Source organism: Poecilia formosa, unplaced genomic scaffold (assembly GCF_000485575.1).
Source record: "Poecilia formosa unplaced genomic scaffold, Poecilia_formosa-5.1.2 Scaffold185, whole genome shotgun sequence".
Lineage (NCBI taxonomy): Eukaryota > Metazoa > Chordata > Actinopteri > Cyprinodontiformes > Poeciliidae > Poecilia > Poecilia formosa.
Window position 1 is genome coordinate 803917 of NW_006800124.1, and position 21732 is coordinate 825648.

At 39.0% G+C, this 21732-nt stretch overlaps 1 protein-coding gene across 1 annotated transcript in view; it reads right to left on the minus strand.

Moving 5' to 3' along the window:
- kif21a (kinesin family member 21A) overlaps positions 1-21732 on the minus strand; it is a 70345-nt gene that overhangs the window by 11154 nt on the left and 37459 nt on the right. The window contains exons 7-27 of the mRNA XM_016678547.1: positions 21189-21304; positions 20300-20495; positions 20027-20216; positions 19880-19946; positions 18886-19089; positions 17902-17970; positions 16316-16391; positions 16100-16214; positions 14766-14954; positions 13641-13840; positions 13459-13566; positions 13276-13344; positions 12195-12337; positions 11758-11902; positions 10504-10698; positions 10205-10306; positions 4436-4601; positions 3978-3998; positions 1571-1628; positions 1259-1313; positions 972-1174 (exon numbers count right to left, since the gene is read on the minus strand). Coding sequence (XP_016534033.1) covers positions 972-1174; positions 1259-1313; positions 1571-1628; positions 3978-3998; positions 4436-4601; positions 10205-10306; positions 10504-10698; positions 11758-11902; positions 12195-12337; positions 13276-13344; positions 13459-13566; positions 13641-13840; positions 14766-14954; positions 16100-16214; positions 16316-16391; positions 17902-17970; positions 18886-19089; positions 19880-19946; positions 20027-20216; positions 20300-20495; positions 21189-21304 — 2687 coding nt within the window. The remainder of the gene's footprint in view (positions 1-971; positions 1175-1258; positions 1314-1570; positions 1629-3977; positions 3999-4435; positions 4602-10204; positions 10307-10503; positions 10699-11757; positions 11903-12194; positions 12338-13275; positions 13345-13458; positions 13567-13640; positions 13841-14765; positions 14955-16099; positions 16215-16315; positions 16392-17901; positions 17971-18885; positions 19090-19879; positions 19947-20026; positions 20217-20299; positions 20496-21188; positions 21305-21732) is intronic.

A 21732-nucleotide genomic window follows, 5' to 3' on the forward strand; every position in this document is an offset into this window, starting at 1 on the left:
AAACGAAGACGACACGGAGCACAACTTCCTTCTTCATGAAACGTAAACAAAAATGGCGTAATGTCAGATTTTAGCGGTTGTAGGATTTCTCAAAAAGACCACAAGCCATTTTCTCAGCAAGCACTAGTTTGTTATGGTTGCATTTACCCAGAATGCCCTGCACTGTAGTCCACTTCCTGCTTATGGAGCGGAGAAGTCTTTTATAAGTTCATTATCTGTATCAGTGAGGTGTTTAAAAATAAATTTAAAGAAAAAAAAAGAAAGAAAGAAACTACACAGCAAAGGAAATACACAAAAGGATTGCTGTTGGTAATACTAACTATGCTTAAAGAAAAAAAAAGAAAGAAAGAAACTACACAGCAAAGGAAATACACAAAAGGATTGCTGTTGGTAATACTAACTATGCCAAATGCTAATAAACACAGCTAAAGACAAAATATCCAAGATGTCAACAATTTAATTATCATTGTTTTCAAATATTATTCAAACCCAGAGTGGTTGCAAGCCTCTGCTCCTAATAAAAAAATAACTATTGATCAATCATGATGGAAAGACTATAAGGCTCCTGTAATGGAAGAGATGACAATCTAAAACGTAAGTTGTTAAATATTTTTAAATGATCTTACAATAAAAAAGTGTATATGTCGTGACAATGGGACACATTACATCACCAGGTTATTGTGTATTTTCAGCTCTTCCCTTTATCGGAAATCGGCTTAAAAATCTCTGACCGGTGCATCTCTACTTTTAGTTCTGATAAAGCCGTAAAGAGCTTGTTTTTGCACGGCATGCATTCTTTTTGATTTATAAATCTTTTCATGCTTTTATATCTGCTGGGCTAACAGAAGGTGTTTTAAAAAAAGAAAAAAGAAAGGCAACCAAACTAATAAAGCTGCAGTCTCCACCATGCAGCAGCATAGAGAACTGTAGAGCTGAACCTGTATGTGGAAGAGAGCTGGGCCTGGACTTACATGCTGCCCATTTTAGAGGAAAAGCCAGGGGAAAGAGCTGTGTAGTCTCTGACTGATGGGCCCGACAAGTCCATGTCCACTCCACCTCCATCTGGGGTTTCAGCCAAAGACAGCATGGGGCCGGAGAAGTCAGCGGGCGCATCACCGGCAGATTCACTGTTTGCATACAGAAGCTCCATCTGAGTGGTGGTCCTCCTGCGGGCCTGTGTGGAAAAATCCACCCAAACAAATAAAGCCTAGCTAACATTTATAATCAATCAGACATTATGACTATAATTGAAATGTACCTTGCTCCTTGTTTTGGACTCCCCACAAAGTTTCATAAGGTCCGACGCCAATGTGCTACAGAGGAAATGCAATAAGCATCAAGAAATGCACTTAAGGTTCACCGCAAGTAAAGCAAAAAAGGAACTCATACAAAACAAACCAGGAGAAACTCCAACATCAAAAATCAATTACAGCACACACTGCCACAATAACGTAAAATAGAAAAAAACATAAGAGACATGACAACCCTCAAAATAACCCACAATAATAGAAGCATCTTTAAAGAAAAAAAAAATAAGCAAGAAGCTGTTTTTCTTGAAGCATTAACTCACGTTCCTTCTGCTGAGGGACTCTGGGCTGACTCATCGCTGCTGCTATCATCCCCGTTTTCTGTCAAATGAGATCAGTGAAGAACATCAGAGCTCAGTGATAACCATCATCCACTGTGATGACAGTCTTTCTTTGTAAAAATGAGATTCCTGCTCATCTTCATTAACATTGCTTTACTTATTGAGTTTTCCATTTTTTCTGCTTTTTTTGTTGCAGCTGCTTAATTAGGCTTCTAAGCATCTCAGCAGAATAGAATATTATGAGAAAAGTTCATTCATTTCAGTACTTCAAGAGTAAAACTTGTTACACAGATTCATTATGTGCATAGCGATATATTTCAAGTGTTTGTTTCTGTTGACTTTGTGGATTATGCTTCTAATGTAGGCCCAAAATAAGAAAGAAATCCTAGGGCCACGTTGTGTTCTACACAGTCATGTTGAAGACTGGTGACAACTTGGCAGCTGTCCACCAGAGAGTAACTAGGCAACTTCAACAAGGATGGAATTCACAAAATATTCTACAAATCTTCAATTCACTCAAGGTAACTCAGAAAAATTGCTTTTTTAGGCGATTGTTCCCTCTGGTGTTGGATGTTGTTCACTAGTCTTACTGGATGTGACGTCATCAGCTCAGTTGTTGCTAAACAACAGACATGACAACCCCAGTAAGTTTGTTACAATATCTGGCGATTGTAACAATGCCTTACTCCTTGCCACACGTTCAACATTTCAAAAGTTTGTCAGCTGCTCTATTAGGGAAAGTAAGATATTGGATTTACTTCATGCAAATCTCAAGGATTCAAGCATCTCCAAAGCAAGACCTCTTCCTAGCAAATAAAATGACCATCTTTTGTGTCTTTGCTTGGAATGTAAGCCCCTTGTTCAGAGGTAATGAACAAAAGTTTAAGAAGGAGTTTAAGCTGAAGAAGCCCTGTAGGGTTGTTTTGAGGTTATGGATTGGGATGCGCTGTGCCAGCCACATGGAGAGGACGACACCATGACTGAGAGTGTGACTATCTAAAGTTCTGTCTGGATAACACCCTCCCCTCTAGAACAGTGAGATGATTTTCCAATAACAAACCGTATGGCAATCTATATTTCCCCAAGTGTTGTAACATTTTATTTCTGTCTGGGATTAATGGAATATTTCTGAATTGAAAAAGGTAGTTGTTCAAAAGATGCACAAACCACAGAAATATCAGCAGCTTTCACAGTTTTATGAAGCAAAGCACAGTCAACAGTTTGGAGGGGTTGTGGACGGCAGATGGAGTCAGTCCTTCAGGAAAACACCACACACAGATGTATCCGAAAAATGGGCCTCAGCAGTCACCTTCCTTGTGACAACACTAGGAACTTTCACTGTAGCAGTGACACAGGATAATTGTCTCCATGTCATGACACATGCAAACCGAGTTAGGTTATCATGAAGTGGCCCCAAACAAGTACTGGCAGCATGTACTGTATAATACATAGACATACATTCAGTGGGCCAACATTTCCATATTAAAAAAATTAGTTTTAAAATTATTTGCATGCAAAACAATTTCTGGTAAACTGAAATTTTGATTTTGATTTCATACAAGTCATTACATTTTGTCACCTTCCAAAAATAATGGCCTAAATCATTTTTTTGCCTAAAGTTGTCTGGGCAAAAATAAATAAATAAATAAATAAATAAATAAATAAATAAATAAATAAATAAATAATAATAATAATAATAATAAAATCACTTTTAGAAAAAGAGATTAAGGCCAATATTTTTAAAAGGTGACATTATTAACTGCAGTAATGCTTGGCTTGAAATATATCACTCTTATTACAATGAATTTAAGATCTGAAATAATTTTTTTTTACTGAAATAAATCAACTTTTAATAATATTTTAATTTATTGAGATGTACCAGCAAAATGTGAAAAGAAAAGAAATAATTGCCATGCTTTTTTTGATAGTCAACCTTGTTCCTTGCTGGTTCCGCTGGGATCAACCAGCAGGAAAAGATGGGAGGTCGGGGGTCAGAGTGTGACCCGGTGTGTGAGGGCTGGGATGGAGGTAAGAGGTCAGAAAAGTTAAGAGTGTGAGAAATTATTAGCTTGTCTCTCCTGTTGAGACTGGAGAGATCTGAAACGATCCACGTAGTTATTCCTGTAAAACGTGTCTGCACCAGGGTTAGCAGGTGCTAAAGCATGGAGGCCGTAGCACATATCAGCTGGAAGGGAGACGGAGGGGAGGAGGAGTGTGTCTGAATTAAGGAACAGGGGGAGGAGGGTCAGCTGGCAACTGTAGGGAAGCTTGGCTGCACTGCACCTCATGCACCTGCTTCTGTTAAGTTTAGTTAGTTCAAAAAAAAAATGCCAAAAGTAGGAACCATGCATTCATAAGGAGCATTAGGGTCTAATGTGATTTCACTTACCAACTGGGAAGTTACCTAGCTCTGTGAAAACATGAGAAAGCAAAAAAGAAAAACATGGGGGAAAACAAAAGTGCACAAATCAAAAAACAATCCCCCAGTAAAAAACTAAAGCAAAATTCAGGAGTAAAAGTGGCTAGACTAAATATAGCATACTACTGAACAGGCTGGCAAAATACAAACATGAAAAAAACCATAGGTAGAGCAGTGCAGAAATGTTTTTTTTTTTTTTTCTGCTGTAGTATCAGAAACTAATAAGGCCAGCTTCTGTTCAGCAGATGGCAACAGGCAAGAGCATCTCTCCAACAGTTCAAACATGCAGCTGACCAGCAACCCAATCCTCTTCCGGAAAGAACAAAAGCCTTTCTAAAACTAACCTGAGAAATGAACAAACATGTCAGCGTCCTACTTTCTAAGATGAAATTGGAGCTAGTCAGATTAAAGGTGAGGGTTTGTTGTACCTTGCAGAGCGTTTCCCAGCAGAGCGTCCAGCTCCGGGTTGAACTCGGCCTTCTCCTTCAGCATGTGAAACAGCAGCTGGTTCTGTGTGGCGCTGGTGATTTCAGTCTGCTTCAGGCGGCCCTCCATCACCTTCACCTGAGACTCCCGCTGAGCCGCCTGTAGACCCTGGAAAGGTCATACCCTTTACATTAACCACCGTTTTTTTTTTATTTACCCTTAAATAAAATAAAAACCTATTGATTTGTCTTTAGAAATCACTGGTTCTATCGTAGGCACACATTTGTATCCACCTAAATTATAAATCTAGAAACCAACTGGACGACTTTTCTTGTTACTTGAAGATCTAAAAAAACTTCTTCAACTTCTATAGAGAACTATCATGTACTAAATGCCTGAAAATCTCCACCAGCATATGGAAAATTATAGGTTATAAAGCATATTGGCCTGATGCATTATTATGCTTGAATGTCTTAAATCACCACATTAAGATCAACTATTTTTACATATAGTTACAGCTAACAAAGCAGGTTTGGTGTCTCCTGTTAAGGTGAGGGGTGGTACCTTGTTAATTGCCATGGACATGAAATGATCCAATAGGAAACGAGCTTCAACCAGAGTGCAAGAACCAATCACAGCAGAGACGTCCACTGTGTCACCCTCCTCCTGGAAAAAAACTTATTTACTTTAATTATTTTGAATTACTGATTCTTCAGCAAATAAGTCCTAAGCAGGCTTTAGTATTTATGTGGCTAGTTAAGTACAGTTTGGCATAATAACGCCTCCAATGTAGATACTCAGGCTATTCAAAAGCCTCGACTCAACTCCTCCAAACATACTTCAGAGCCAGCAGCCCTTCTTACCTTGGTTTCCTCCATCTGCATGATGTTGGCCTGACAGTCGGCGATGCTGTCGTTAATGTAATCAATGTTGGCGGTCAGAGCATCCACTTCCTCGTTGAGGGGGAGCACGGTCTTCTCTGCCTCCAGACCCTCTCTCAACAGCCGGTCCCGCTTCCTGATCACCTTCTCCTTTCGCTTCGTCAGCTCCTCTCGTTGCTGTGTACAAAATATTAACAGTTATTTAAGTCTATTTATAGAACAACTTCTGATTGTGATCAATGTTGGAATTGATGGGGAAGAGCAGAAATGAAAGATATCAGATGATTCAACTGTTTATTGTTTTACCTTTCATTCTATTTTTAAATCATAATACACTAAGCATTAGTTTTGCTAATGCTAAAGCATTTTGAAAGTTAGCGAAAGCGCTAATTAGAGTGCTAATATGTTTTAAGCCTATTTTTTTACTATACGGACCTGAAAACAAGAACAATTTTACAAAATTCACATGAATCAGTCTGGCTATTAAAAATAGCAGAACTTTGAAACGGATGTGTCTTGAGTTGTCACCAACACATACCAAGTGTATTTAAACATATGCTTTAAAAAGAAAATTTAAAAGGACTGCATCAGGCAGCGGGTCTTTGATGAGCCTGCTATATTAAGAGAACTTTTACACAGTCTTATAATAACCTTCAACCTAATGTAATGCATCATGTCCTCTTTTACTTTATTAACAACAAAGATAGCAAAGCTATTACCGGGTTTCTGTTGGTTTCACCAACTTGAATTTAAGATTTTTAGAGACCATTATGAGTGAATTTAAGATTTATCTCCACAATAATAAATAAATGTTGCCTAGACAACTAGTGATAAATTAGCACACACCCATGTTAGATGTAAAAAAAAAAAAGCTAAGTAGCTAGCAAGGGTCTGATAGCAGTGAGTTACCAGTAAACGCAACAGTTTTGAGGTTGAGTGTGACTCAAACTTTTGCCTGAAAAAAAAAAAAGAAAATTAAGAAAAAAACAAAAAGAAATACATGGAATATACTGGATTAAATAGTCCTGGCATGACAAAATTTAAGATTAACGCTTTTAAGGCCAACTTTTTAAATGAATTTCAGACATGAGACTTTAATTTTAGATACATTAATTTAAGACTTTTAAAGGATGTACTAAACTTTCAACAACCCACAGGTGGTGTTCTGGCTCTTGTCAGCTTCATTTAAAACCAAAGCTGAAATAAAACATCCCACTGGGTGCGTCATGACTTCACCTTGAGGAGACGGTTCATGTCGGCCTCCATGTTAGAGATGGTCATCCTCTGCATTATGACGTCTGTGATGCGCCGCTCCAGGGTCTGCCATTTGTTACGAGCGACTCTGGTGGAATAAACACCAGCTGTGCGCCTGTAGGAGGACCTGGACACACGGCATCGGTCGTCAGTCATTCAGGCTCCTCAGTACATACAGTATAAAGACACACTTCAATTTGAAGCTTGAAACTTTTTTTAAAAGAGAAGAAATGTGAATCATTTTCCTTAAACGTCACGATAATGCACTATTTGGTGGAAATGTGTCGAATGTAATTTGTGGTTATAAAATGATAATATATGAAAAAGTTAAAAGAGGGTACTGTATTGATTAGATGAAATCATATTCAGGTTCAGTTATATCTTGTTAGTAGGAACCTAAGAACCATTTGTAGCCTCACCATGTGCCGTTGGCAGCCGTGCTGCTGGAGGAGTAAAGGCGTCCGGAGGGCGGGCGGTGGCTGGAGTCCTGAACCTCCGGAAGGTTGACTTTCCGGACCACTTTACCTGAGGTGGGCCTCACCTGCCTTCTCAGAGCGGTCACCTGACAAACACACACATGCCAGATATGAGCTGATGCAACATGGGATCACTACAAGTTGGCGAAAGAGGACAATACTAAGCAGGGCCGGATTTAAAAGGATGTGGGCCCCTGGCCTGGAGACAGTTTGGGTGCCCTATCCACTTACAAATGTAAATTACAGTATATGATTTATGTAATACTATAAATCAGTAGGTATGCACTGATACATTGTTGGTTTAATATATCTTCTAGCCAATAGCTCCATGTTATTCTCAAAGAAACTGAATATAATATTGATTTGGTATACATTTTGTGTTTCTTGAATGATTTATGATGCTGTTTTAATAGATTTCTTTGAATGTAAAGCACTTCGCAACATTTGCTTAAAAATGTTCTATGTAAATAAACTATTATTATAACTTCATGATTTTGAAATACTTGATTATTGTTTATATTAATAAAATATCAAAATGATACAACTCATGATTTGGGCCTATGAGATTTATACAAAGTGTAGTCTTTGCAAAATATGCATTCATTAAAAAACAGGTGAAAAAAAAATCTTAGGGACTCCCCTTAAAAGTTGGCGCCCTGGGCTACTGCCCCTTTAACTCTGGCACACTCACCAAGTATTAGCAGCACTGTTGGCCTTGATATGAATAAACATTTTTACAGAGGGATTTTTTTCCTGCTAAATAAATGTATTAAAATTCAAAGTTGGATTTTTTAAATTTTTTTATCTTAAGTCAATATAAGATCATGCCATTAAATTAAAACTAGATTTTGGTCTGTAAAGCTTTTATAAAAGTTTGGTGGGATTGCATTTTCTAAATCATATGCAAACCTCTTTGAAAAGTTAACCAACTACATGCTTGATACATAACCAATCACAGCAGGGAAGAACCCCCCCACCCCCGCCAGCCTGTTAATCTTCCACCTTTTGTTCTCTCTCTCCTCACCTCCTCAGTCTTCCTCCTCAGAATCAGCTCCTGCTGCCTTTTCTGAGCCTCCAGCAGCTTTAGTTGATGCTGAAGGAGAAACAGTGTCATCAGCAGAAGTGGTTAAAAAAAACTGAAGCATTTCCTACATTGTTTCATGTTGCTGCAGCAGAGTTGCATTAAAACAGAAGTGAGAAAGCTGACCTCTTGCTTTCGCTGGTCCTTTTTCAAAGAGGCAATTTCTCTGTTCCTGCGCGACTCATTCAGTCGATTTTTCTCCTGCTGCTCCTTCATTTGCTTCATAAGACGAACCTGAAAATATCAGAACACACTAAAGTTTACATAATGCATGGCAAGAAAATCTACACCTGAAAAAAAACCTGTACCTTTGTCTTCTTCATTTCAGTGACATCCATCTGGAGCTTCTTCAGCTGCTTCTCGTACTGTGATTGGTTCTTCAGCAGGCGGGCGTGTTCCTTCTGAGCCGACTGGAGCTTCTGAAGCTCCTTGTTCATGACGCTCAGCTTCTTCTCATATTCAGCCTTGATTTTACGAGCCTTGTCCTCTGTGCCACTTTCCACAGAGTCTTTAAACGTCCAGCACAAACAAGAAAGGTGGATTACAAAAAGGACAGGCTGACAAGCTTTTTAAAGGTGCATTACACAATCGCTTATTTTAAAGGTGATGTATTTTGTAAAATACAGAGTTTTTTAGTTTTATATCATGTTATAATCTTATTCCCTCATCAAAAATATACCCTGGGTGTTGATTTGATTTTTTTTTATTATGTATGTTTGACAAATACTTTAATCTCTATGGCAACCATTCATCTGTGCAAACACCTGGATAGACCTAGCCCCCCCTTTGAGGATGAAGCTCCTCCTCAGAGCTGCAGTTTCCAAGCTCCGTGTTACAGAATAGCTTTCCTCCACAAAGCTCCTTCAGACTAGCTATAGCAGCAATTAGCAAACACCTGGTGGAGCTGTGATGTGGAGCATAAGAGCTCATTATAGGAGCTACTTCTCAGTGCAATGGTGGTAAAAACATTATTAAAGGGTTAATAGAGGAGCCATGTTGTGATGACTTCCTGAAGCTGGAGTGTTAGAAACAGGAGTATCTTAAAGAGATAGAGGCCCTATTTCAATGTGTTAAATTAAGAATTTAAAATTTTTTTAAGTCATATTTGATATGTACAACATATTTATCACAACTGACGGTACAATAGTTACTTTATCGTGATTTAAAATGGCGCTATATGCCTGGAAAACACATGATACTGCCCCTTTAATAATTCCTAGAAGAATGTTTGATCTATTACTGTTTTTGAGCCTAAATATAAACCGTTTCCATCTTCTGACAGACACTAGCTTCATTATAGTCTATTTGGAGAACAAAACGAGTTAAATTTGGGTTTTTCTGAGCAGATCAAACATGCATATTTTTCTTCATTACTGTCACCATCTGAAAACAAGACCACATGCGCCACCTAGTGGATGATCTGTGGGTCTTACTCATGTTCTGAAGGACGCGGTCGCGCTCCAGCTGGGTGTCCCTGATCTTGCACTGCAGCATCATCAGCTTCTGCTCGTACTGCTGCTTGAGCGTGTGCAGACGCCGCTGGCTGTTCTCCAGCTCGTCGATCAGCTTCTGCTTGATGGCGATCTCACATGTGATGTTGGCCAGATCGGCCTGGTAGTTCTCTGCAGCCACAGACATATTTCAGCCTTTTGAAAGGTTAAGAAGTTTGCAGGACTTTAATATCTTGCATCTATCTAACAGCCCAAATATACGGTTGGTATACAGACTCTGCATGATTGGCATTTGAAATAAAGTGTTTCAACACATATAGTAGCAAAGCTACTGATGTATTTGGTGAGCTTGTTCCCCAGAATTTAATGTATATTTTTAGTAGCTTGGATGCTAAATGTCGCAAAGAGAGGGGTAGAAAGTGGACAGTTGTGTTGAAGAAAATTAGTTGGCAAAAATGTGTGTTAATCGAAATTGTAATCACAGTGATCAGTAACAGCATCGTAGCTAAATTTGTCATGAGAAATCTAAGAACNGTCTTAAATCACCACATTAAGATCAACTATTTTTACATATAGTTACAGCTAACAAAGCAGGTTTGGTGTCTCCTGTTAAGGTGAGGGGCGGTACCTTGTTAATTGCCATGGACATGAAATGATCCAATAGGAAACGAGCTTCAACCAGAGTGCAAGAACCAATCACAGCAGAGACGTCCACTGTGTCACCCTCCTCCTGCAAAAAAACTTATTTACTTTAATTATTTTGAATTACTGATTCTTCAGCAAATAAGTCCTAAGCAGGCTTTAGTATTTATGTGGCTAGTTAAGTACAGTTTGGCCTAATAAAGCCTCCAATGTAGATACTCAGGCTATTCAAAAGCCTCGACTCAACTCCTCCAAACATACTTCAGAGCCAGCAGCCCTTCTTACCTTGGTTTCCTCCATCTGCATGATGTTGGCCTGACAGTCGGCGATGCTGTCGTTAATGTAATCAATGTTGGCGGTCAGAGCATCCACTTCCTCGTTGAGGGGGAGCACGGTCTTCTCTGCCTCCAGACCCTCTCTCAACAGCCGGTCCCGCTTCCTGATCACCTTCTCCTTTCGCTTCGTCAGCTCCTCTCGTTGCTGTGTACAAAATATTAACAGTTATTTAAGTCTATTTATAGAACAACTTCTGAATGTGATCAATGTTGGAATTGATGGGGAAGAGCAGAAATGAAAGATATCAGATGATTCAACTGTTTATTGTTTTACCTTTCATTCTATTTTTAAATCATAATACACTAAGCATTAGTTTTGCTAATGCTAAAGCATTTTGAAAGTTAGCGAAAGCGCTAATTAGAGTGCTAATATGTTTTAAGCCTATTTTTTTACTATACGGACCTGAAAACAAGAACAATTTTACAAAATTCACATGAATCAGTCTGGCCATTAAAAATAGCAGAACTTTGAAACGGATGTGTCTTGAGTTGTCACCAACACATACCAAGTGTATTTAAACATATGCTTTAAAAAGAAAATTTAAAAGGACTGCATCAGGCAGCGGGTCTTTGATGAGCCTGCTATATTAAGAGAACTTTTACACAGTCTTATAATAACCTTCAACCTAATGTAATGCATCATGTCCTCTTTTACTTTATTAACAACAAAGATAGCAAAGCTATTACCGGGTTTCTGTTGGTTTCACCAACTTAAATTTAAGATTTTTAGAGACCATTATGAGTGAATTTAAGATTTATCTCCACAATAATAAATAAATGTTGCCTAGACAACTAGTGATAAATTAGCACACACCCATGTTAGATGTAAAAAAAAAAAAGCTAAGTAGCTAGCAAGGGTCTGATAGCAGTGAGTTACCAGTAAACGCAACAGTTTTGAGGTTGAGTGTGACTCAAACTTTTGCCTGAAAAAAAAAAAAGAAAATTAAGAAAAAAACAAAAAGAAATACATGGAATATACTGGATTAAATAGTCCTGGCATGACAAAATTTAAGATTAACGCTTTTAAGGCCAACTTTTTAAATGAATTTCAGACATGAGACTTTAATTTTAGATACATGAATTTAAGACTTTTAAAGGATGTACTAAACTTTCAACAACCCACAGGTGGTGTTCTGGCTCTTGTCAGCTTCATTTAAAACCAAAGCTGAAATAAAACATCCCACTGGGTGCGTCATGACTTCACCTTGAGGAGACGGTTCATGTCGGCCTCCATGTTAGAGATGGTCATCCTCTGCATTATGACGTCTGTGATGCGCCGCTCCAGGGTCTGCCATTTGTTACGAGCGACTCTGGTGGAATAAACACCAGCTGTGCGCCTGTAGGAGGACCTGGACACACGGCATCGGTCGTCAGTCATTCAGGCTCCTCAGTACATACAGTATAAAGACACACTTCAATTTGAAGCTTGAAACTTTTTTTAAAAGAGAAGAAATGTGAATCATTTTCCTTAAACGTCACGATAATGCACTATTTGGTGGAAATGTGTCGAATGTAATTTGTGGTTATAAAATGATAATATATGAAAAAGTTAAAAGAGGGTACTGTATTGATTAGATGAAATCATATTCAGGTTCAGTTATATCTTGTTAGTAGGAACCTAAGAACCATTTGTAGCCTCACCATGTGCCGTTGGCAGCCGTGCTGCTGGAGGAGTAAAGGCGTCCGGAGGGCGGGCGGTGGCTGGAGTCCTGAACCTCCGGAAGGTTGACTTTCCGGACCACTTTACCTGAGGTGGGCCTCACCTGCCTTCTCAGAGCGGTCACCTGACAAACACACACATGCCAGATATGAGCTGATGCAACATGGGATCACTACAAGTTGGCGAAAGAGGACAATACTAAGCAGGGCCGGATTTAAAAGGATGTGGGCCCCTGGCCTGGAGACAGTTTGGGTGCCCTATCCACTTACAAATGTAAATTACAGTATATGATTTATGTAATACTATAAATCAGTAGGTATGCACTGATACATTGTTGGTTTAATATATCTTCTAGCCAATAGCTCCATGTTATTCTCAAAGAAACTGAATATAATATTGATTTGGTATACATTTTGTGTTTCTTGAATGATTTATGATGCTGTTTTAATAGATTTCTTTGAATGTAAAGCACTTCGCAACATTTGCTTAAAAATGTTCTATGTAAATAAACTATTATTATAACTTCATGATTTTGAAATACTTGATTATTGTTTATATTAATAAAATATCAAAATGATACAACTCATGATTTGGGCCTATGAGATTTATACAAAGTGTAGTCTTTGCAAAATATGCATTCATTAAAAAACAGGTGAAAAAAAAATCTTAGGGACTCCCCTTAAAAGTTGGCGCCCTGGGCTACTGCCCCTTTAACTCTGGCACACTCACCAAGTATTAGCAGCACTGTTGGCCTTGATATGAATAAACATTTTTACAGAGGGATTTTTTTCCTGCTAAATAAATGTATTAAAATTCAAAGTTGGATTTTTTAAATTTTTTTATCTTAAGTCAATATAAGATCATGCCATTAAATTAAAACTAGATTTTGGTCTGTAAAGCTTTTATAAAAGTTTGGTGGGATTGCATTTTCTAAATCATATGCAAACCTCTTTGAAAAGTTAACCAACTACATGCTTGATACATAACCAATCACAGCAGGGAAGAACCCCCCCACCCCCGCCAGCCTGTTAATCTTCCACCTTTTGTTCTCTCTCTCCTCACCTCCTCAGTCTTCCTCCTCAGAATCAGCTCCTGCTGCCTTTTCTGAGCCTCCAGCAGCTTTAGTTGATGCTGAAGGAGAAACAGTGTCATCAGCAGAAGTGGTTAAAAAAAACTGAAGCATTTCCTACATTGTTTCATGTTGCTGCAGCAGAGTTGCATTAAAACAGAAGTGAGAAAGCTGACCTCTTGCTTTCGCTGGTCCTTTTTCAAAGAGGCAATTTCTCTGTTCCTGCGCGACTCATTCAGTCGATTTTTCTCCTGCTGCTCCTTCATTTGCTTCATAAGACGAACCTGAAAATATCAGAACACACTAAAGTTTACATAATGCATGGCAAGAAAATCTACACCTGAAAAAAAACCTGTACCTTTGTCTTCTTCATTTCAGTGACATCCATCTGGAGCTTCTTCAGCTGCTTCTCGTACTGTGATTGGTTCTTCAGCAGGCGGGCGTGTTCCTTCTGAGCCGACTGGAGCTTCTGAAGCTCCTTGTTCATGACGCTCAGCTTCTTCTCATATTCAGCCTTGATTTTACGAGCCTTGTCCTCTGTGCCACTTTCCACAGAGTCTTTAAACGTCCAGCACAAACAAGAAAGGTGGATTACAAAAAGGACAGGCTGACAAGCTTTTTAAAGGTGCATTACACAATCTCTTATTTTAAAGGTGATGTATTTTGTAAAATACAGAGTTTTTTAGTTTTATATCATGTTATAATCTTATTCCCTCATCAAAAATATACCCTGGGTGTTGATTTGATTTTTTTTTATTATGTATGTTTGACAAATACTTTAATCTCTATGGCAACCATTCATCTGTGCAAACACCTGGATAGACCTAGCCCCCCCTTTGAGGATGAAGCTCCTCCTCAGAGCTGCAGTTTCCAAGCTCCGTGTTACAGAATAGCTTTCCTCCACAAAGCTCCTTCAGACTAGCTATAGCAGCAATTAGCAAACACCTGGTGGAGCTGTGATGTGGAGCATAAGAGCTCATTATAGGAGCTACTTCTCAGTGCAATGGTGGTAAAAACATTATTAAAGGGTTAATAGAGGAGCCATGTTGTGATGACTTCCTGAAGCTGGAGTGTTAGAAACAGGAGTATCTTAAAGAGATAGAGGCCCTATTTCAATGTGTTAAATTAAGAATTTAACATTTTTTTAAGTCATATTTGATATGTACAACATATTTATCACAACTGACGGTACAATAGTTACTTTATCGTGATTTAAAATGGCGCTATATGCCTGGAAAACACATGATACTGCCCCTTTAATAATTCCTAGAAGAATGTTTGATCTATTACTGTTTTTGAGCCTAAATATAAACCGTTTCCATCTTCTGACAGACACTAGCTTCATTATAGTCTATTTGGAGAACAAAACGAGTTAAATTTGGGTTTTTCTGAGCAGATCAAACATGCATATTTTTCTTCATTACTGTCACCATCTGAAAACAAGACCACATGCGCCACCTAGTGGATGATCTGTGGGTCTTACTCATGTTCTGAAGGACGCGGTCGCGCTCCAGCTGGGTGTCCCTGATCTTGCACTGCAGCATCATCAGCTTCTGCTCGTACTGCTGCTTGAGCGTGTGCAGACGCCGCTGGCTGTTCTCCAGCTCGTCGATCAGCTTCTGCTTGATGGCGATCTCACATGTGATGTTGGCCAGATCGGCCTGGTAGTTCTCTGCAGCCACAGACATATTTCAGCCTTTTGAAAGGTTAAGAAGTTTGCAGGACTTTAATATCTTGCATCTATCTAACAGCCCAAATATACGGTTGGTATACAGACTCTGCATGATTGGCATTTGAAATAAAGTGTTTCAACACATATAGTATCAAAGCTACTGATGTATTTGGTGAGCTTGTTCCCCAGAATTTAATGTATATTTTTAGTAGCTTGGATGCTAAATGTCGCAAAGAGAGGGGTAGAAAGTGGACAGTTGTGTTGAAGAAAATTAGTTGGCAAAAATGTGTGTTAATCGAAATTGTAATCACAGTGATCAGTAACAGCATCGTAGCTAAATTTGTCATGAGAAATCTAAGAACATGTTGCTAGAGCAGAATCGTAGAGAAAAACAAAAAAACACCAATTTCTGAGAATTTTTTTTTTGCTAAATATAATCACCTTCCTAAAATAAAGGAAAACTGTAATTTTTATTTTTATTTTTTACCAAAAGTGATTGTGGGTGGAAAAAAAGGGGGGAAAAAAGAGAAAAAGACGTGGCTCTTTATTTAGGAAGGTGACGGTACACTAGAAGAAGAAAGTCTTTCCTGCTTTAAGTAGCAGATTCTGAGGTTTTAAAAAGGTAAACTTTGTGGTTGAATTCAGCTTTTTACATTTTGTCTGTCTAAAAGAATATATATCCTACTCTGCTGCACATTCCTTTGTCTCAAAGTATGCCATTTTTGATAACAGCACAGCCTACTATGTTGTCATTTTGCCTTTACTGTATGGGATATTAATTTTGAAACATATTTGCTTCTGATACTCACTCAGAAAGCTCTCTGTGTTGATCACCTTTACCAATTTATCCTTTCTTTGATACTTTTTCTTAGCTGGTACACAGAACCTGAACTGCTTGTTAATCCTAAAACATTTGTTGACACAATGTATTTTCTCCACCTAACATCGTCATCAGTAATGTGCAGGAAGAGGAGACCAACACCTCCATCCACATCCAAACTGATTAAACAGACAAATGTGGAGAAAAAGAAATATGGAAGACATCACAGCAGGTTGACCTGCATTAATGTTTCCTGACGGTAAGGGAATAGCTCCACCTTCTGGAGATATATCGAGCACTTTCCACTATTTAATGATCTTCACACCTTTTTCATCCGACTCAGAGTCAGAATCGTCAGAGCTCTCCTCCACATCCATCTCCTCTTCCTCCTCTTCCTCCTCATCCTCTCCATCTTCATGATCACTGGTGTCTTGTACATTCTAAAACATCAAAATCAATGATTTGTTTTTATTATTAGCAGCATCCACAAGAATATTAAGGTCTCTGTATATTACAGCCTGATCTGAAATCTTGATCTCACCATTTCAGTCTCTTCGTTCATTTCCTTCTCATTTGGTTTCTCCTGTTCGTTGTCAGGAACTTCTTCTTTGTTTACGCTGATAGACACACAGACAACAGTGAAAAAGATGTTCATTAATGACAAAGTGAAGAAAAGAAACTGGCAGCAAACAACCTGGAATTGCAACTTCATGTAAGCAAGGATACAAAACAAAGGCCTTTTTTATTATTTTCGAAGGCACAGTGGTGAACAGAAATATGCAAAGCACATCTGTTATCGAGGGTTTACACTGTCTTTTTGACAAATAAGCTTTTAAATTAAAAAACTTCTAAAACAGCAGAAAATGTTGACGCATATTTGAGATTTCCAATCACATTTTCTTCTAAACCAGAACGCCAGAATGAGCAGAGGAAAGACATCGTTTGACACCGTTCTGTTTTCCGTAGCCTTATTGTGGAAAAGACAGTGCATGATATTAAAATGAGGAGGCTTCCAACTCTGAACAAAATAAAACAGTAAAGCAGCATTTTGGGACGAGTGCAACACAAAAGATACACACGCAAACCAAATTCATGAACTGCATCAATTGGATAATTGTTTTATCCAATCAGAGATCAGCTAACCTGTGAGGCAAAATAAAAATGTGAAATGAAAGATCAGCTTAGTAAAAAAGAAAAGGGGTTTAGTTTGGACTCGTTTTGAGTCAAAGGTAGAACTCCCTAGAATAGTTGTGACTGGGTGCTGCTGTGTGGAGTCCAGATATTAAATTAAAGAAACCTAAAAATGAACAAACGTAGCACAGCAGGTAGTGAGAAAACAAAGGTTTGAGTTTTAAAATGATTTAAAACAACTGTCCAATAGGAGCAGCATTTGCTTTGCTAAAGTATTCATACTCTTGAACTTCATCTTCTGTCTCATCACTACCACAATGTTCAATAGTTCCTAATGGGACTTTATGTGGTAAAACAAATCAAAATATTTTGATTATACTGTAATTTATATTTGTCATTCATGGAAAAAATATATACTTTCAACATTTTGACAAACTACGGTTTGAAAGATGTGTCCATTTTCCTCACATCATGGCTGCCATCCCAGCTGTTTAACAGGAATTCCTCATTTTCAACACAAAGATGGAAGAGTGGACATTCTCCACTTTCATCCTGAACACTGGTGCACCACAGGGGCGTGTCCTCGGCCCACTCCTCTTCTCTCTTTTCACCCAACACTGTTCCCACATATTTCTCACCTACACCACCATCAAATTTGCTGACATCACCACTGTAAAGCCAGAAACATCCCCGTCACTCAATGTTTTTAACTTCCCCTTTTGGGAAGAGATACCTGGACTCTCAGAGAAATGCATTTGTAAAAACATTTTAAAAACCATGCATCCCTTTACGTCCATTTCACCAGATGAACAACTTTAAGTTCCGATAAAATACATAAAATGCTTATAGTTGTAGTGTGACGAATATGTGAAAAAGGTCAAAGAATGTGAATGTAAGGAACTGATATCAGTCCAAAATAAATAGGTCAGTCGCATGAAATCAAGATGGAAGCAGGCGATTTGGGGCAGGAAAAGGAAGGTGGAAGCTTGAACAAACCTGGCATCCACCTCCTCCAACACCTCCTCCCTTTCCTCCCTCTCTCTCTCCTCCAACAGCTGCTGGAGTCTTCAAGGAGGAGAGAAGGGTAAAAAAAAGAGAGATGGAAGAAGAATGGAAGGAAGAACGGTCAAGTGAAGCGCTACACTTTTGAGTCCAACAGCTTCACAGCAATCCACGTCTTTCACTTTAGACGTCAGCAAAGTGTCGTGGCCACAGCTGCTCTGCTAGTAAAAGTTTTACAAACCATATTTTCAATTTAAGGTTCTACTAGCAGCCAACCTCATACAAATCATGAAGCTACCACCGCAATTCTTAACAATTAAAGGCATGCCATGTTCGGTTATTTCCTGGTCAACCTAAGTTTAAAAGCAACAACCGCTGTGAATTCTGTCCATAAAAGAAATGTATTTGTAAAAACAGATTTTTACATATTACAAAAAACAAAAAATACTTTAGGCAGAGACCAGGCTGACTAAAAACTAGATCTGCAGAAATGAACTAGAAACACAGAAGCCACAGCTTCAAGGAATCAGTCAGGAGACAAACCCCACTGCTGTAAACAAGCCTTTAGTGTACGATGGTGTCGAAATACATTTATCTGATAGAATTAGGGCAAATTCACACTTTTGGCATTCTCTGGCCTTTCTGGAAAGAGCTTTAAGTTTTGTATTTATTCTTTTTACAAATAGAATACTTAAAAACATGAAACAATACTGTTATAACGCCAAAATCCCAAAGACCAAACAACAATGATATATTCCAACATTAGCTGTATAAAAAATGGGCACAATATGGTTTTGACAGCAATGTAGTTGCAAGTTCTGGAAAAAAAAAATTCAGAGTCAGATAAAAAAAGAAAACCCTTAACGGTTATATTTTTGAAAATGTTGAATACTTTTGTATAAAACTAACTGAAGACAAAATGATCAACTCCTTTGTAAATCTAAATAATCCAGTTGACCCACATCCTTCTGTCGTTACCTTTTCTTTTTCTTTTTCTCTCGCTTCTTCAGTTTCTCCAGGTCTTTCTTAGCAAGCTCAATGATGTCGGCAGTCTCTTTCTCGGGGGCCATCAGGGCGTTGGAGAAGGAGCCGGGCCCCCCGTAGAACGACTGACGGGTGGAGGCGCGCGACAGATTCTTCCTCAGGTTCTCATTCACCGCTTCACTCTCCAGCAGCTTAGCCCTGAGAAAAACATCCAGGGAGCAGAAAACTCAACTTACACCAACAAAACTAAAGTCCAGTCCACTTAAAGCTCCACTTTGTAACTTTTACAAACAATATGGTTTTTTTTATGGATTTGTTAAAACTATCACTATTTCTTAACAGTATAACAAAAAATCTATGAAAAAATAAATAAATAAAACCAGGCTCCTCCTGGCCTGATTAATGGCAAGGTCTATACTTCATTGAAGACAAACAGTTACACAAGTAGCATCTATCTTTCTTCTTTGGTGTATAATTTCATCTTGTGATTTTATTTAGATAGCTGCTGATGACCTAAGTCCTTCATGTTGGTTGAGCACTAATTAGAGTGATAAAAAATTATTATTCTTTTTCTCTAACTTTAGTTTTAAAAAGATCCCTGTGCCTTTATTTTCCCACAGTTTTGAAAATAAAGTGAGTATTTTACTTGGCTTAGGTAAATGGACTGAACTTAAAAAATGTTTTTCCAGGCATTTTCACCATTAAAGTGATTTACATCAGAGTCACAGTCAACTCTTCACACTCACAAATGCTCACATACACAAATCAGTAGGCTAATTGGGAGTAAGTGCCTTGCTCAGGGGCACATCGACATATGGAAGTTGGAATCGAATCCACAACTCATAAGTAGAGACGACTGCTCTACCCACTCAGCCGCAGTCGCCCCATTTGATATGAGCAAAATGTTAATATCATCATAATTCTAATACTAGAGCTTATGTTGCACTAAACATATGAAAAGTATGAAGAAACGCATCCAGTCATTTACCGAAGATCTTCAATTTCTTTGATGTAACTCTGTATCATGTTTCCGATTTCCTCCGTTCCTCCTTCACCTGGGCGAGAAACAGATTCCTGATGAGGTGTTTGAACAGCGAGTGGAATGTGGAATGCAGACAGGTGCCTTCGGTCCTACCTGCCCTGGCCAGAGCCTGGTTGGCCTGATCGCTGAGCAGCTGGGTGAGGCGAGCCCTCTGGGCGTCAATGGTCTCCTGCATGGCTTTCACCCTCACCCTCAGGTTGCTGTTCTCAGTCTGCAGCATGGAGTTCTCATGGAACATGTCGCTGAAGCTCTCCACGCCGTCCTCGCCCACCATGCGTTTACCCTGCAGGAGAGAACGGCTCCGTTACATCCCCACAGCGGGAGTCTACGGAAGCCCAGGAGGGCCTCGTCCCAGTTCCCTCTCACCGTCTTATACTCCATCAGCTCCATCTGCAGTCGGGCGATCTCGGTCCTCAGCGCGCTGATCTGCTGGCTGGCCTTGTCCTGGTTCACCATCACCTTGTTCTTGATGTTGCGGGCTCGGTTGGCGTACTTTAACGTGTTCAGGGTTTCCATGAAGTCACGATCGGACGGACTAATGCATGCTATCATAACCGTTTGGCTGAAAAGAGAGTGGAAGAGTTTCTTGGTTATAAGGCTGATACCTAAAGGGGATTCATAGGGGAGGGTCAGGCGCAAGCTCAAAAGCTTGGAAACTGGAGATTCGAGGGGGTGCTGGGTCCAACCAGGCCATGGGAGACTTGAGGGTTTCTCAAACATGCATGAAAGAATCAAAACACTCCAGGTATGTTTTTAATCTGGGAAAGCTCAAAGCTCAAAAAGCTCAAAGCTCAAAAAGTCGACATAATTTTGTCATTTTAAATTTGTATTAGCAGTGACAAAGAAAGCCATCACATGGAAATGGGTAAGTTGAACCCCATTTCCACCGTAACCAACTGGATGGACACAGTGGAGGAAATTCACAACATGGAGAGATTTACAGGCACTCTAAGTCAACAAATAGCAAAAGCTGAAGATGGTAATATGTTGTCACCTGTCACTCTGTTCTGTTTTTGTACATGTTCTAAATATTTAGATGGAGTTAAACATTTAGAAGATCAACATTATGCAACAAATCAAAGTAAAAGTCCTAAGTTTAAAAAGAAAAAAGAAATTTCTGGGTGATACACTTGAACAACTTTACTATCATACGTTTTGGTCACCCAAGACATAACTCTGTGCCAATTAAAAAGCGGATTTGACAGACATAACTTGCACTACTTGCTCTGATTGACATAATGAGTGATCCACCAACCTGTTTCCTCCCAGTGAGTCCTGCAGCAGTCGGGTCAGTTTGGAGTCTCTGTAAGGCACATGAGAAGCCCGCTTGCTTCGGTCTCCTAGAGCACTGATTACGTTCCCCAGCGCCAGCTGAAACACACCCAGGGGAGCCAGAAGAACAGTTATTTCTTCCAGTCTTGATTGTTACCGACATGTTTCGTGTACTAGTAAGATAAAAACTTTACAGGAATTAGCAACGGCACTGTAATTTCATTACAAAATAAAAATCAGGAAATAAGCCCAACTCAAACACAGCCTGTTGTATGGAGCTGTTGTTTCTGTCCCTAGACACAACGCTTAACGATGTGCATGTTGGTGTATAAATGTATGCACATCGTTCATCTACTTCAAATTTTATCACAACATTTTGTAGTACTATTGTGATGAATTATGATTTAAAAAACTATCATTTCTTTTTCAGGTAACTGTATGTCTATGACTGCATGACATCACATTCATAGAACCACAAGCTATTGTTGAAAAACATTCACTTTTGAAACAGGCTTCTTCAGGACGTC